The 17,846-nt window shown below is 41.2% G+C and overlaps 1 protein-coding gene across 1 annotated transcript in view; it reads left to right on the top strand.

Moving 5' to 3' along the window:
* Positions 1-17,846, top strand: part of agbl4 (AGBL carboxypeptidase 4) — a 200,689-nt gene that overhangs the window by 162,950 nt on the left and 19,893 nt on the right. Inside the window, exons 7-9 of the mRNA XM_055221304.1 lie at positions 13,385-13,474; positions 14,150-14,264; positions 15,585-15,696. Of these exons, the coding sequence (XP_055077279.1) occupies positions 13,385-13,474; positions 14,150-14,264; positions 15,585-15,696 (317 nt within the window). The remainder of the gene's footprint in view (positions 1-13,384; positions 13,475-14,149; positions 14,265-15,584; positions 15,697-17,846) is intronic.

Here is a 17,846-nt window from a genome sequence, read left to right as displayed (position 1 = left end):
CTTATATATTGGTAAAGTGTTAGAGCCTTCTTTCTCAATTCAAATTAATTAAACCAATCACTCAAATGAGAATAATAGCAGAAATAGGTTAAGTGAAGGTTACATGTAGTTTTAAGTCAGTCCATCTGGTTTCAAATACATTACCGCCTATGATATTGACTCTGGGCTGGCATTTTGGTGATTGTACGGCATGTTGCGTCGACACATGTCTCTGCACTTTACATTCATTAAGTGTTTTAACCTTTTTCAACCAGCTGTGTTGAGCTTAGCACTGAAACTTATAGCAGCTCTCTGGGGAGTCATTCTGTGGCATGTCACGAGAACTCCATGACACTGTCTGCACTGCACCGCAAACCTCTCCCTCGTTTGAATAATTGAAGTACGTTGCATTGAAAATTTAATACAGTAGATGTGATTTGACAGCAGGCGGTTAAAGTTTGCATTTGGTGTATGTCACTAGGGAAAAATAACAAAGTTTCTGCAGGTAGGCATGTTTAATATGGGCAGTGCTTTGACAGCGCTGCTATGACCTAGTTGTTTGCGTCAGACAGATGGGAGAGGGTTAATTGAAGATGACATGTGTCCGGTGCTTCTGTGTCCCCAGATAACACAGCCATATGCTTGCGTCGCCTTGTTTAGCCCCAGCACTATCTCAAATCCACTTTTCACACCAGCAAAGTGAGGGGAGATATTTGCTGGTGGGACGTTAGCTGTCAGCACTTAATCTCCTGTTTTGCTAAGTGTGCGGAGCCGGGCTCTTGCAGATCTTGTTTGGTGTCATGTCAGTGTTATGTCTGGGCACACATCGTCATGGGCCTGTTTACTCTCACTGTCTGCGCTGTGTGTGAGGGTCTGGGTTCATATTTGGTCTGCCACAATACTGGTTTTCACACAGTTGGCAGTGTTATAAACAGCTGCAAACATTTTTATCATTTAAAGAAATTAAAACAGAAGTCCTGAATGTAACTGTGTTATTTAGGCTGTATGTGACGCACTAAACTGACCAAATACATACACTGGCTTTATAAATTCAAGCCTGATATTACCAAGAATATTGTTTCCTTTCACATCGTCTGTTAGTATGTGAGAAGGTTAACTCTAAAGGACGCTACAAATGACAAAAGTAATTTATGGGTTGAGGATGAACTAATTACATTTTGATGGACAATAAATCACTTAATAAATGCACCTTTTTCCATAAGGAGTCAGTAAAGGAACCATTAAATTGTTTTATGTCTATTTTAGTGACATTGTATTGTTAAATTTAAAAGGTTGTCAGAGAAGAGTCTTGAAGTCTTAACAATTTCTATGCATTTATATTTGATCCCATAATGCTATCTCCTCCTCTTATTCTGCCGCTGGTTGGGATATGTCCCAGCAGACTTGCCGTAGACTGGCAGAGTGTTGATCTGGATGTCACTGGGACCATAGCGCTCTTCGTCCCCTCGCTCTTGTCCTCCTCCTCCTGCTGACAGACAAGGTCAGGGACTCATGCCGCCTGTCTCTCCCCGCTCCTGACAGCCTTTCTTCTGGGAGAAAAACCCTGGACAACCAAGCACTCCCCATCACCAATTAATATTGCATCACCATTTTCTAATCTGCTGCAGGCGCAGTGTGATCGGGCCACCTGACTCCCCTATAGCCTCCTTCAGTATCAGGAGAAGAGCAGCAGATAGCAGGAAAACAGATTACCCAGGATGCCGTGCTCGTCCCCTCTGTGTTTTTGTGCTGTGGTGATTTGTCACAGTTTGGGATCTTGATTTATTTTATTTGAGATGTTTTTCTGCAGGGCCCCGCATAATTTTCTGTTTTTCTACTCTCCAGTTTAATTCCCCGTGAAGGGCCTTTGAGTGGATGTATTTCAACTGAATTCATTTTATGGACTGGAGGAGTGTCAGACCTGGCTGTTAGGATTAAGTAACAAGAAGTTGCAGCGTACATTTCAACAACTCTTTCTGTATCACAAAGATGTCAAAGAGTGCCTCAGTTGCTCTCCTCCTTATCTGAACATTTTAATACAAGCACTAAAAATGCATCTGCAGGTAAACAAATATTATTCCAGATAAATTGTGAACATTTTGACAAATCTGGCTAATCTTTTGAATGGTCAAATACTTTTGGACTGAGTAATATCTCCCTGTGTCTTTGAGGATCACTTCTGGTAGCGTGTGACCTGCTTTGGGGTCAGCAGTGGCCCCATGTGAACTCCTGTACTGGGACACAGGTGCTACTGCGATGTCATGTTATCGAGGAGTCTGGAGGTCAAAGGTCACGTCGGGGCTGCTGCTGCACTCACCTGGCCTCTGCTTAAGCCTGATGGATTTGCACTGGGCCAGTCGAGGTGGGACACAGTCATCTGTTCAGTCGTAGCCTATATGTAAGAGCATGGACAGAAAAACAAGAACAGCCTGAGCACATGATTATGTGTCCTCCTTCAAACAAATAAACCAAATGAATGTCAATATCTAGTAGTATAGTAGTAGAAGTATTAACAATAGCATTTTTATAGCAAATGGCTTATGGTCACATTTTTACATAGCACATTTCCACCTTCAAAGCATTCAAAGAGCTTTACATCAAGGAACCACTCACCCATCCACACACACATTCATACACCAGTGTACGCTGACAATGGGGGTGTCGGGGGTTACGTGTCATGCCCAAGGACACCACGATCTATGGGTCAGTGAATCTGACCACTCAACCATGTTTATGTTGAGAGTTGGATTCAATCTACCAACCTGGACAAACACTCTACCGGCTGAGCTACTGTCATTTATTCTAACTTAATCATGCTTTTTAAAAAATTGTATAGCATAGAACAAAGTATAACATACTACATTCTATAATTTTGTTGAAGGTAATATTAAAGACCTCTTTTAATATAGGTTTGTAAAAACCATCAAGACTTGACATTTCCCTGGACGTGATTGATAGATAAGTTGTACTGACTCTAATTGAGTTGTGAAACTAGTCTGAATATTTTACCCTGACATCATTCCCTATGTATGGGTTTACATGTGGAGGCTAATCAGCTCCAGTGTCCGCCTTGTGCATATATATATATATTCTGATTAAATAGTATTAATTTCTCCTAAAAGTCCTGTTTATAATCTTAACATTTTCCTGATCAAAGCAACTGAAAAGGCCTGCCTCTTCAAACAAGCACAAACACATACAGACAGGCCGATACACATTTCATATCCATTTCAATACACAGTAATTACATGAGCCTGTTGTCATAGCAACCACGTTCGTCCTAAACCAATCAGCGCGAGATGGTTACATCGAGACAGCCAATCAGCCATCATCAGCTCAATTACCATTTCAGTGCTCATTTAATTCAATATTCAATCACGGAAAAGACACTCACAAGTACCCAATTTGTCGAGCAACTGTGAAAACCATCTCTATAATTTTAATTAAGATTTTTGCCTTTTGTTAAACTGTATTTGTGTAGCATTCATAAATCATTTTTATATGTTTCAGACATCATTTTATTTCCCCAGATAAGCGTTGATGTTATCAGAGTCATTTGATGCCAGCTTTAGCAGGGCATGTATTATCAGCAGGTGTTGGAGTGCATTGAAATCCTTTCAAGTGAACTCACAAAGAGATTAGGGATAACTTTAACTTTTTAATCACACAAAACAATACCACAGTATTAAAGCAGTTCATTTACAGCCTGAGGGAGGACTTCAATACAGTTATTTCAATGGCCCAACATTACGTGAAAAGCAAAGATAATATCAGATTTAGCTGAAACAGAAAGTGCTCAAACCATCATATTTTCTTTAGTGATACTAATGCAGACCCATCGATCAACTTTAGCAGATAATTAAACTCTTGGGAATCTCCTCGCTCAAGTCAAATAACCACAAAACAGTGTGAATTCCTCCGTTCATCCCCCGGCACTGCTGCTTGGAGCTTAAAAGTATCTGAACCAGTGTGAAAGAGAAATAGCCATTAGCGGTGCTGATATACAACTGAAAGCCTTGGAAATCACTAAAGAGCTGAACGTAGCCATGGTTCAAAGAGAAGCGTGGTGGTGGACGGCAGGACTCCTCTCTCGCCTCCGCTACGACTTCAGACACACGGGCGGCTGCTGCTTCTGATAGAGCTGATTTACTTTGAGATGGAGAATGAAGGAGAAAGGCCCACAGGCTGTGGACTGTCATGTTTGTACCAGTTTATTAAGATTAGTTCAAGATGGAATTAGCAGACTCGTTAACTGTTGATTTAAAGCTGAATGTCGTGGATATAACGCTTTAACATAGTAGGTTAAAATTTGGACTAAATCTGTAACATTCCAAACCAATGGGCAAAAACAAACCCAGAAATATGTTATTCTTTGTGTAACCAGGTCTACTCTAAACCAGGGCCAAATACATAAAGACAAAAAGTTAATTACTCCATATACCTGGCTTATTTATCTAAATATATGCGGCTCATTTTGTGTCAGGCACTGTGGAAACCGTAGCATAAGATGAGCCTGGTCTGGAAAAGTGAGCTTCTATTGGAAAAGTTTGAATTTTTAAGAAACCTGGAGCAGCTTCCAGGTTTAATTAAAATAAACACAATGCAAGACTAAGCCTGAGCTAAAACCTGAGATTTGAAAAGACTGAAGAACACTTAAGAGGCCCATGCATCTCTATTGCAGCGTGAAAACCACTGGTCCACCACGTAATGTGAAGTACTATTGTGATCCTACTGTCAGAGTGTAAAAACAGCACATTCATTAGAGGAAAAGAAGGCGTATTATTTTAGCTTTCTCCGCTGTTGTTGTTTTGGAGGCTCCCAGTGGCCTGTTGATTTGAGGCGCGCTCTAAGTGGATGTTAATGGCACAAACACGGCAGCAGTTTTAAAATAGCAGACTGCCCATTAGGCTGGTATTAACAAGGTAATGGTGTGTTACTAAACTGCTGAATGACATTGCGGCTGCTGCTGGCTGCGGGTGGAGCTAATGTTTGTATGTACACATGAGTGCCCATATACAGTACTGCACTACAACACAACAACACCTATATTAACCATCACCCCCACAAAGAGCTACAACTTTGATTCTAAAATGTTGCATAAAATGTTGGATTTTAAATAACATCTTAAGATAAACATAACTATTAACCAACCAACTTATGGTTTCATTTTAGCTAAATGTTAAAGGTCCTTTAATATTGTTACCTCACCAAAAATATGTGTGTTTTGTTTCATTCACACATGTTTGAGTAGCCCTTTATTATTAGTCTGTCTACATCTCCAAAGCTCAAAATGCTCTGTTCCACTTTGTGATGTTATGACGCTGTAGTTTTCAAGTAAATAGTTGAACCTTTTACATTTAGTTTAGTAGAGATTGGAAATGCCAGGGCTAAAATGATCCAAATGATTGTAGTGAAGGTGTGTGGGTTTAAAAACACAGTGGAGCACAAGGGGGAAAAGAGTATTGTCAGTTTGGGAGAACAACTCAGCCTAAATATACAGGGTTTGTTTATTAAATGTGTCAGTAAAACAAAACACAACTCCAGGTATGTATTTGATGGGGAAACATTATAACATAGATCAAAAAATAGCATAATATGGGCTCTTTAAAGACTGTTGGTATTGTGTTCAGAAATGGCTTCAAACTGTATTCTTAGACAATAATTGTTAGTTACTGACCTCCCAAAGCATTCTTGTTCCATCTAGTGATTTGAATATAGAATCAAAATCATTTCTTTTAGAACATAATATTGACCCTGCCCTAATTTTATCTCAGTAAAATGTTGGCAGTAATGCATTTGCACACAGGTGTTTAGCCCTGATAGATCGTGCTCCATCAGGTCGCAGTTCAAATCTGAATTGTATATGTGCACGTCATTGTATCTATGTGAGCTACATGTTATCAAAAGCAGTCTTTGTTCTGAACTTTCCGCTTCACCAAAGAAATGTGTGATAGAAAAATGAAGAGCGCTGGTATATCGAACGGAGAAGAATGAGCAGAGTATTGAGTGAAGGACATAGCTGGAGGTGTGACGGTTTTTATTAAAGCTGGGATGCACTATAGTTGTTTTCCTCAGCCGGCCCGTATTGTTGTTCCTCAGAAATTATTGATAAGCCGGAAGAGACAGAGTAATAAAGAACTATACAGCAACCAGTTAGGTCTATACGTCTGTCTGAGTGCTCCACTTTTCAGATCAAGGCTACATACACTATAGTGCAAGAAAAACCACATCAACCATTGAGGCATATGGTTTACATACTGTTTATCTATTAGTGCACAGATAAAACAACATCCAAAGCACTATACTTGAGCTTTTTTTTTCCTTTTCTTTTGTGTAAACGTTTTAAAATTGTCATCAGGAAAGCACATTTTCTAAGTGATATTAAAATAGCTTGTTTGAGTAATGCAAAGATACAGTGAACTACATTGAACTGCACGGTATTATTGTAGGACATGATTAAAATCTTCCTATGCGTTCCCTCACACGATATAGTCTCTCTTTGAACAATTACACAGAATTGGCTTATCCACTGCATGTTCCCTGCTAGCCCTTTTGCTGTCTCCCACTGCATCTATAACGCACACATGAACATTCTTGGACTGTGTGGCGCAGCGATAGGGCAGCCCAGCAGGGGGCATATCCCTGGGAAATCATTCTTCCCTCTTCCCTTTCTTTCTATTTGTAACTTGTCCTTTCAAGCAAGACGGCCCTTAAAGTTCAGTGGCGCATTCTTCAAAAAAGGCTATTACTGGCCTGCCTCTGATTCTGTATCACGCCGTGCACAGACCAGCCATCCCTCCGTTTTATGTGCCTCTCCTTCTGTCATCATTTTGCCAGAGAGGAGAAGTCAGGACCAATGGCTCTAAACCCAGCCGCCTTGGACGTCCATATCGTATCGCTAAAAGGGACTATTGCTTTTGATAGTTGACAGAGCGGCCTCTTTGTCTCACTGTCTGTAATTCTGTGTCCATGTCTATCTCGTTCATTGTCAGAGCTCAGGGCCATACAAAGCACTGTCAGTGAAAGAGATATGACCACTTCTGAACACAGAGGACAGGCCTGAAGATGCTGACCACCTCCCAGGCATCATACAGCCTTCACTTTTCTTATGTTATTTGATGTCAGGTCATAGAAAAATGTATATGGTGGAAGTTATAGAAAGGAATAAGACTCATAAAGATGAATAGGACTATATAGCGCAAGTTGATCTTTCTCTGGATGTGCTCATGGACATTTGAAAATAATAGATCTATCTCCATGTTTATAGTCTTTGATGGCTAAAAGAAAGATACAGTATCTCACCTTTAATAAGCAAAGTTAGTTTTAAATTAAATCCGTGTATTTTGGACTCAAGGATTTGCATTTTCCGTATTGATTTAGCATTTTAGCATTGATATTGGATTAAAATTGCATTATTTCATTTTTCTGGTTGGGGTGGTGCTTGTCTCCATAGTGATAAATGTTTAAAGCCATACTGTGCAACATTTTACACAATGCAATAAAATCTGCATGTAGATAAGCAAGTGCTGGACATGAAACACGAACTTTAACATGAAATAACATGAATAATTCCTTTGTGGTCTCATTTGCAAACATCTGCATCTTTCAGCTAAATGTGACCACTTCTTTCTCTTATTTAAAGCATGTAGAAGCCCTTAACAACCATTTAGATCATCACTGTTCAAGAACCTATTTGTGGCAAGCCTTAGCATGTCCATGGTCAGCGAATCCCACAGTGATCCTCCCTATTACCATAACGAGTGGGCCCTCGAGCCTACAGCCTGAGCTACAGAGCTATGGTCTGGGCTGTACGCATTACACTCCTCCATCACTGCCTCTTCTGTCCCTGTCTCTTCTGCTGTCTGTGACCTCCACTGTCATGGCGGCCGCCCTTGAGGAGCACAAATCTCTGCTTCACAGGGACTTGTCGTGTGTGTGTGGGGGGGGGGACTTGATTGCGCCAAATTGATCGGTAATCATGTGGTGCTCAGAGCTTTTTATCCTGCTGCCTCTTTATCTCCACTTAAGAGGCTGTGGTAGGTGTATTTACATGCTGTCTTCTCAAGGGTTTCCTCTGCTCCCCCCCCCCCATCATCCCCTCAGTCACTCACTCTTTTATCCCTTTTGTTTTGCTCACGCTCCTCCGTGGCCCTCATGGCATCCACTGTCTTTCTGTCTTCAAAGTCTGGACATCGTAAATCCCTTATAGGTGTACTGTATTTTGTACAAGCACACACACACACAGAATTTTGATGCTGGTGGTGCGACAGGGGAAGTAAGGCTTGAGGAAGGACTAGGGTGGCCGATACTGACAAGAATAGAAAAATGTATCTTTTCTGTTCCAAGATAAAACAGAAATTTTTCTCCAAAACAGCTTAAACCATGTCTGTCAGCTGAGAATTTTGAGGTATATTTTTCATTATAAACACGATTATGCTTTACATGGGTCTGTGTATGACACCAAGTTTGGATGTGCACAATGTAACACATTTTGTTTTGGCTAAAATACTGGAATCTCCATTGAATTATGTTGTAATGATGTTTAAAACTGATACATTTCATGAAACAGAAATGTAAAGTTAAACAAACCTGGGAATTTGAAATGTCCTCTCTATGAAAAAGCCTTTTGTGTTTTGCTCTCAGTTGTGTTGTTTGTTTTTCTGGCTTTGCACCACTTTTCACCAATCACTGTCTGTGCATCTGTGCATGCAGCTGTCTGTACAAATATATCTCTGTTCTGCTCCTTTGTTTCAGACCTCAAAGTGAAACAATTAACAGTGTTGTCATCTCGGGGGTCCTCTCTCAGAGTTGCTGGTTAGCAAGTGAAGAGACAGGGCAGACTTTTTCAGCTGGCCTTGGCATTGTCTCATAAGTTTAACAGATTATGTTTGGGACAAAAACAACCACACAAAATTTAAGCGAGGGATCTGGACAATTATGGAGAAAAAAATAGCTTCATAAAACTCCTATCACAGTTGAGCCCTCTGTACTAGTCTTGTTATCCTTATACCTTTCTTTCTCTCTGAATGTCCTTGAGGAGGTAGTGGGTGTTGCCTGCGTGAGGAGGGGGGAGTCGGGGGTATGTGGGGTGCTTGTTGGGAATCACTCGGCCGGGCAATACACGCCTCCGCAGCTCGTCTCAAGGCTCTGTATAAATTCAACGCCATTGACAATTTACGGCCCGCGCCCATCCTCGATATGATGCAGTGAGCAGGGAGCCGACCGTGTCCTGTTGCCATCGCGCCAAACTGAAGCTAATTTATTACAGTGTAAAAAATCCACAAAGCAGAGAGAAGGGGCAGATGCAGAGATATAAGGGGGCCTTGGCTGGAGAGTGCTGGTATAATGTGGCATAAGGCTGTGGCCATTCTGACATCGTTGTTTTATTGTGTGGAGGAAAGCTTTAACAACTTTTCAAGAGTTTACATTCTCTATTTTTAAGGGCTTGGGCTCAGGAATATGTTTAGTTTGAACTTTTAGCCCCGCCCACTTAGTCCTTGCTGCCACTGTGACACAGAAACAACAGAAACAACTGTCTGGGATAGTGCCACGCAGTTATTTCCTTGTAGTTCTCTTATCTGTGCTTACCATTTGTTTTTATGACACTTTTGAAAATGCACCACGACAGAGAATCAAGTGTCTGGGACGGTGTTGGCAGTTGGTGTCCCTGCCTGATTGGACATAAAATGGCGACCTGTCAGGAGCTTCTGTGTTAGTTAATACCAGACAAAGTGCTAAGTAAACGAAGAGATTATATAGATTATAGTCTCAGTGTATTTCTATGTTAGCTGCATTTACTTTATGATGGATGATGTAAAAAGCATTTATCTTGACAAAAATACATTAAAATCAAGTACAGACCCTTTAAATCCAAGTTTATTTTTTAGGTTCTTTTCAAGGACAGTGTTTGTAGTTGCTGCAGATGTGGCTGTTAGTCTTAAACGAAACTAAAAATAGCTTTGTGACCACTTTCTAAAATGGGTTGCTATGCTTTGCTGCTTTTGTTCACAGGTTTATTCAGTGTTTAAGTGGGGATTCTTCCTGTTTCTGCCTCTTTTTGACATGATAAGGCTATTTCAAATATTTGACTGCACCAACATCATTATTATCAGATCTAAATCCTAAATGTACAGTTGACATCAAGTTCAACTGAAGATTTCAAATCTGTGAGTAAAGGGGGATTAGTAATCACTGAATACTTAGTTAACATCATAAGTCCTACTACAAATATACAACTCACATATACTGCAATATTTACTATTACTACAACTATTCCAGTCACTGTGGATACTACGACCACAGTACGACTGCTTTGGACTTTGGGACTTCTGATAACCCAGGGAAACTTATGCCTATTTTCAGGTCAAAATCTGAAGGACAGGCTATCTATGCAGTGTTATACTTCTCACAGTTTCTCAAAACACTGATTCTTTCTTTTTAATGGAGTCCAGTATTTGCACCGTTTTGCACTTCCTTAAACATATCCGATCAATTTCACATTCGATTTAAAATAAAAAAAAAAAAACTGTGTAAAATGCCTGATTTTCCTGAGTTGCATTTCCTTTCAGATTAGGTACATTGATTCAAATCCACGGCTGACGGGGTTGTGACGGGTCTCCCTTTGTACCCGCTCCGAAGAATGATGAAGATGATCGCAATTAATTACATCACGTCAAAACTTGTGAAAGCCGGCCCAAACTTCCCTGAGCGCTGTCACGAAAACCGCTGACCAGAGCGACGACTGACCTTCACAAAACCACCAGATTTATGTTGCTTCTCACCTCCACTCCTCGTCTCCTCACTCATTTACATATTTATCAGAGCTGATCGCAGTTTGACATCACGTTTTTCTTTTCTTTTTTTTCTCGATGTGCTCGCTGGAGAATGGAGGTGTAATGTGCATGGTTGTGGCAGGTGAGGAATGTGCTGAGGGAGCGTTTTGATTCGGAAGTGTGGGCATAAATTCTGCCTGGGTTGCGTTCGCTCACTCACTGTAGCTCTGTCCTGTACTCCACTAATGTCTTTGTCTTGTTAATTCTTATTGTATTTGGGCTGGTGTCCCCTGAACCTCTGAGACAGGCCCACTGAGGCTGGCAATGACGGGAATGGGAGTTAAAGAGATTTGTAATTTTGAGTCATGGATTTTGCATAGATAGATGGAAGTACTGAAAACTATTAAATGCAAAACTTTATAATAAGTACACCTAATTAGCCTTAATAATTAGCCTTAATAAAGCTAATTAATATCCTAACTCACACCACCCCTTGATTAAGTACAAAGCCTTAATTAGTGCCCTAACCCTAACTCCCAACACATTAAGTAGTTACTAAGCCTGAATCATTCTTAATAAACTATACTATTTTGTGTAGTTATCAAAAAGTGTAACCAAAAAGTAAAAAGGCAGTTCAGTCTGGTTAATCGTTATCTCATATGCCTTAAGTAGCAGTGGTTGGAAGAAAAGTAGTTGTGGAGGTAGTAGAAGTGGTAACGTTATATTTTGAAAATCCGAGCAAGTAAGTAACCTTTGTTTTTATTGTTTTGCATAATGTGATAAAAGCACAATCCGTATCAGACTCCAGGAGACCACTTGTAAAACTGAATACATATTTATATCTAAATGAAGCAGCACGGATTAGTATTGACCATGCATTCAATTAAAGACATGAATGCTGTGTCGGTTTTCCTAAATACTGTATGCTTCTACTCGCCGTACTGAAGGCAATTACTGCTGCAGCATTGTTTTCATTTCAGCTGCAATTTCTCCAAACTGTCAGCAAATACAGAGGAAATGTTTTTGTGTGAAAGAGAGTTTGATCATTTTGTGTTACTTCAGAAGGCTTCAGTTCCTCAGTCTGTGGTCCAGGGGTCTCCCTGCTGAGCCTGCTGATCTACAGTGACACCTACAGATCACCAAGTGCCACTGCAGTGCTGTGCTGTGAGGCTTCGCGACTGTTGTGACCTTAACTTCAATGCTGAATGGCGACCATACATTGTAACTGTATGTTTCACACAACCTGTAGTTATTGGCTGTTCCCTGCGCTCTGGGGCGGCCTTCAGCCTGTGCTGCTTAATTTAGTGCTACAATGCCTGGCTGGGCACAGCAGATGCAGAGGAATGCAGAGATACAGACAACACATAAACACAACAGCTACTTGGGGAGCGTTTGTGGCAGCCCTGAGGAGACATGGACTGTCACACTCTCACAGTCGTGTGGGATGAACAGTGGATCTATTGTAAGCTTGCAGAGCCCGCACCCGCTCTCACACTAAATGTAGCATGACCATGATGCTTGAATTCCCTGACAGTCAGGACCTTGGCAGCTGCCTCTGCTTTGGCGCACTACTTCTGGGTTCTTGGCTTTTCTGTGGAGAAGTGTGCGGCTGATTGGAGAGTTGCCTTGTACAACACTGCCATGTGCTCGCATCAGGAGTCCGTGAGGTGGCCTGGGGTCCGGGCCAAAGGAGAATTTCTAAGTGATGGAATTTCACAGCCACCAAGCGCCCAGCGGCTGGCCAGACTGCAAGCACTCACATTTACAACAAGCGGCCCGCCCCACTCCACAGAGACTCCTGAATGGCAAAGCCATTTGTCTATGTGAAGGGCAGGGAGAGAAAAGGAAATAAAATCACTAGCACAGCACTTAAATTGAACTTTTTTGTTTATGAGCCCTCTACACATTCACACGTAAACACAGACTAAACTAAATTGGAATTAAAGAGAAGGAAAGGTGCATAGCCTGTTGCTAATTAGCATTTTCTCTGCTCAGCACAAGCAGCCAGAGGAATCAATAAGATATTAAGTTTGTATAAGAATGGGGCACACAATCACTTTAATCCATTTGCAAGTGCAGATTAGAACAGAAACTCCAACTCTCAAAACTGCAGCAATCGAACCACTTCAGAGTGTACTACTAATACACATCATGCTTATGGCATTACTTGTATCACTTGTATTTCCTCCTCGGATATCTCAAAGTGCTAGAATATACACTCAAACCCAACACTTGAGTGTTGCATTCAAAACAGCTACAAATGCCAGAATAAGGTCAATGCTTAACATGAGGTAAAGACAAGAGACATTGCATAAAGGCTCTAAATAATAGGAAATTGAACAGAAAAAGTTAAAAGTGGAAAAAAAACCAAAACTTTTTTAATATAATGAGTTTCAGTGAAGTGGATATTTGAGAGTGAGTCATGACGCTCAGATCACGTCTTGGTCAGCTCACACCTGCTGCTGCATGTGCTGACCCCACAGATGTATAATTGACCATCATGTTGAATATTCTCATCTGAATTGTGGTTTGATGTTTGATTCATGTGTGTGGGATTGACAGGTCAACCTGAGTGATGTTTTTCTATCTTAAACACTGTTTTAATTGTGTATTCTTGGCCTTTCTGTCTACAGACCATCTGAACCAGGAGAGAGAGAAGAAGCTGGTTTTCCTGACATCTAGGGTGCACCCCGGAGAGTCTCCTGCCTCTTTTGTCTGTCAAGGTAAAGTTTTAATGTGAGGTCAGAGGTCAGATTGATTCATAGGATGATGGGTTGAAGCAGACTTTGCATTATAACTAAGATCATGTCTTGTTTACTAATGGTACCATATATATGTGCTGTCATTTAGATTGTAAGTCTTATAAGATGTATAAAATATTTCTCAAAAAAGCAAAAGTATAAATAATAAGCTGAAAAATCTGCCTTGGCATTCTATCTGATAGATTCTATATCACCTACTGGTGCCTTCAATCATGTTTGTCCTGGCTTTCACTATATCTGGGTTTCAAAGAAGTGAAGGTTAAAAAGAAGTGGAAGATTAAATCCACATTTAAAAGCGTACACAGGTCAGATGTCATTGTGCACGGCTCTACACTTATATACTTCTGCAGTATCACAGTACACATGCTCTACCTGCACCCTAGAGCGTTGTGCATCATTACGAATCAGATGAGTTGGTTGCTCGCCCGCTGGGTGCTGTCTGTTTTTCCATCGCCGTCAGCTCCATTCCATTTGTATTGATTTGGGTGCTCCGTCTCCTGTTCCTCCTGACTCTGACGATGCCCCCTCACTGTCCTTCCCTCTCCTTTTGTTTCACAAAACTCAATTAACTGCCAGTCCGTCCTGGCTTTTCTCTTCAAATCTATTCTTTTCCGTGTGTTTGTGTGTCTTCAATAGGTGTGATTGACTTCCTGGTGAGCCAGCACCCAGTGGCACAGATCCTTCGGGATCATGTGATCTTCAAAATCGTCCCCATGCTAAATCCTGACGGAGTTTACCTTGGCAACTACAGGTACAGAAATGCATTCACACCATCAGCCAATTTGTTTATTTGAATACATGCTAAATTAAATTGAATTCCCAATTTGTATGTCTTTATTTGTTTCTACCTGGGATTATATCTTCCTGCCTCCACCTTTAGGGAGACTAATGAATTCATATAGCTCACAGCAGTGCATTTGTTAGAAGATAGTGTTTGGCCGTAGGGCTGTTCTCTCTGCCAGTCTCTTCTCTCTGTCTTTAACAGCGCCGCTGCAGCTCCGTGGGCATCCTCCTCTCCTCCATTTTCCTCTTTTCTCCGTCCCTTCTTCATAATTGCCTTTTACTTAATAGGCTCTGCTCCAGGAATACTAATGCACACTCAGATAAGATCAGCGCTCAGCTCCAACAGTGTTTACCGCTGCCATCTGCTGGTGCCTCTGTGCCCAACATTTATTTAAACAGTCATCATATTTTCCTAATATGCCTTAAAAGTATGAAAATTACATAGGTTAATTGCATTGAATTGAGTCATATATCTGTATTTGTCTTAGGCATATAGTTTAACACGTGTGTCTTGTTGTGGGCAAACTGTATATACCATGTTTACATACAAAGCTAAAGTCACTTAACCTGAATTTGTTTCTGACTTCTGCGGTCTGAGAGAGCAGCCGTATCACAACGCCTGTGTCATTAGAGTGTCCATAGGAAAATGTCAACGACTCCCAACACAACCATCAAGTGGGACTGCTCTGTTTACACACCATCATTCCATTAATGAAATTGTAGCTTCAAGGTGATATTAACTGCACAGCAGGTGTCTTTGAACACACTGGACTATTTTACACAGAATAACCCATGACTGACAAATATTACAAGTCTTTTTACTACTTTTTTACTTTAAACATGTTCTTCAGTATTCCTCTCTATGTAGATTTGTATTGGCAGCAAAAGTTTAAGTGGGTTATGATCAAACTAAACATGGCAGTAAAATGCCAATACACTGTTAAAGGAACTTTACTGCCTGGTCATAATATTATGGGCTATAACAAACAGATTCATATTCACCCAATGTTGTTAATCTGCTGGTTTGTACTACACTTTATCCCAGAACTGTCACCACCAGATCAATGCATTGATGTTACAGAAAGTAGTGCAGTAAAAACAAAACAAAAACACAAAACTTTCAGTTTTGGAGATACTGTTCAATAACGATTCATAACAATTGTTGTTCGCGGAGAACTTTAAAAGTTCTTGCCGTTCTGATACTTTTAGCGTGTTCATGTTGCAGGTGTTTTATGAAGAGGCTTTCCTCAAGATTCATGGTTTGTTTCTTGGCACTGTTTGTTCACAGGTGTTCACTGATGGGCTTTGACCTAAATCGTCACTGGCAGGACCCCTCTCCATGGGCCCACCCAACACTACACGCTGTCAAACAACTCATAGTCCATATGAACCAAGACCCGGTAAGCCTGACCATGCTCATTCATATATGCATATATTTACAACACCATGGTCATGCTTCCTTTTTATCATGCTGCTAATTTGATCAGATTCTGCGTGTTTTGGCTACGAGCACCGGGGAGTGTTAGAAATGCTCGTCAGCATCTCTAAAATGTCAAGCACAGCTCTCCTGGCCATTCAAAAACATATTACTGAAGCAAGTCTGTGTGCTGTCTGTTTAAACCTTGACAGTAACGTTTTTAGATTTCCATCCCTAGAAAGGCTACAGAAATCGGTCTTTTTTTCTAGTCTTTATTCCTGATGTTAATTATAAGCAAAGCGGCAGGTTGGTGGGATTACTGAAGGTCAGAGAGTGTCCTGGGAATACTCTGCCCTTTTGTACGCTGCTCTAATCCTGATAAGAGAGGGAGCGGGCGGGGGCTGGCCGGGGCGGGATGGGGCAGGCCAGAGACGGGTAGGGCGCTGGGCTGGCATCGGGCAGATTAACCTTTTCCCCCAGTGCTGACACACTGATCGATAGGCTCCGTCATGGCTCCATCCACTCATGCCTGTCATTCACACACACTCACACCTCTCATGTTGTGGGTAAACACACATAAACACAATAGTACTTGATCACACAACAGCAGTGCCCCGGCAATGCACTAAAGGTGCTACTTATCCAATAAAGAATGTCTCTTAACCTTCTGCTTAAGCTTTGTAATGAATACCAATACAGAAAATGGATGGCACACTGTCTCTGACCTTTTTTCTCAAAGGCGGCAAAGACTTTAAATTTTGTTTACTTAAACCAACGAAACTTACTCAAAGAATTAAAATAATTATCAGCATTGTTTTTGTGTCAAAACTCAAACCTATTAAGCCAATTACAAGATATAAAAGAAATGCATACATTTTGTAAGACTAGCTATTTTCATCATTTTTTTGAAATACAGCCTTAAAATGATTTGCTTTTTCGGTATATATGAGATATTGTACACTGAAGAATGCATTTACAATCATTGTTTTTATTTTACAAAAGACATATTTTTCTTACCTTTTGGGGAGGCTGTAGTGTAGAATCTGTTTGTGTGTATTTTAGGTCTTGCATAACACCAGATGTTTTTCCTGATACAGTAATGCGTTAACTTTGCATAGTCAGATGGATTCTCGTGATATTTGTGAGTTCACAAACTCACAAGAATTCATCTTGGCATTCACCCATTGGTGCAATAGCGTCCCACAGGTGGTTGGCGCACCAATCACACAGCAGCATTGAGGTTTATGCAGAAGCCAAATGCAAAGTGCTCAAGCAAATCAAAACAAACATGGCGACGCCAACAGACATACTTCAGCCTATTTTAGCTTCAGTATGGACTATTTTGTTGGTGAAAAACATGCAGAGGGCAAGCACTTTGTGCATTTGTGGACAGGGAAGATGTCTGTGCTTTTCTCTCCACTGGATGCAACAAACGTTTGATTTTTCTTCTTGTTCCACTGTTGTGACACTTCAACCAATCAGATTCAAATGTCATGATGTTCTGTGTATCCATCTGAGATTGATAATGTGTAGAACTTAATTCAGAGTGACACACATATCATTCTTGCGTGAGCTAGGTCAGTAATATGTTGTAAAGATGGCACAATGGAGCTCCTGTATGTAAGTGTTTCTTTGTGTTTCCAGGACTTGTATTAGACACTACAGCTCCTCACCCATTCAGGCTCACAGAGGACAGTATATTGTAGGAAAAGTAGTTGACTGACTTCTCAGGTCTGACCCATCCCAGTGTGTTGTATCAAATGTTTGCCTGGTTCATTGGCTCCAATCAGACAGCTCCTGTGTCGACTTCTGTCCCTCCTTGGTGTCCCCTGGTACCCACCTTTCCTCACCCATTGCCTCGAGTGTCGCAGAGTTAATTTGGAGGCCTGGCCAACCTTTCCCTTTCTATGTCTCCTCTCTGCACAAGCCGTTAATCCCATCAGACACACTACCCGTGTCTGGGGCTCCCCAATGCCACTTCCAATGCCAGCTCTGGAGCAGGAGGGCCCTGAGCTGCCCTCCTCTCAACCCCCTTACACAGCGGGCGCAGAGTGTAATGAGCACACGGGGTTGGAGGGCTCTGCTGGACCACTCCATTAGCCAGAGATCAGCCGCACTTCAGCCCAACAGTCA

The sequence above is a fragment of the Periophthalmus magnuspinnatus genome, chromosome 4 (genome assembly GCF_009829125.3).
Source record: "Periophthalmus magnuspinnatus isolate fPerMag1 chromosome 4, fPerMag1.2.pri, whole genome shotgun sequence".
Taxonomy (NCBI): Eukaryota; Metazoa; Chordata; class Actinopteri; order Gobiiformes; family Gobiidae; genus Periophthalmus; species Periophthalmus magnuspinnatus.
Note: the sequence above shows the minus strand (reverse complement) of the source record. Positions and strands in the feature narration are given on the sequence as shown.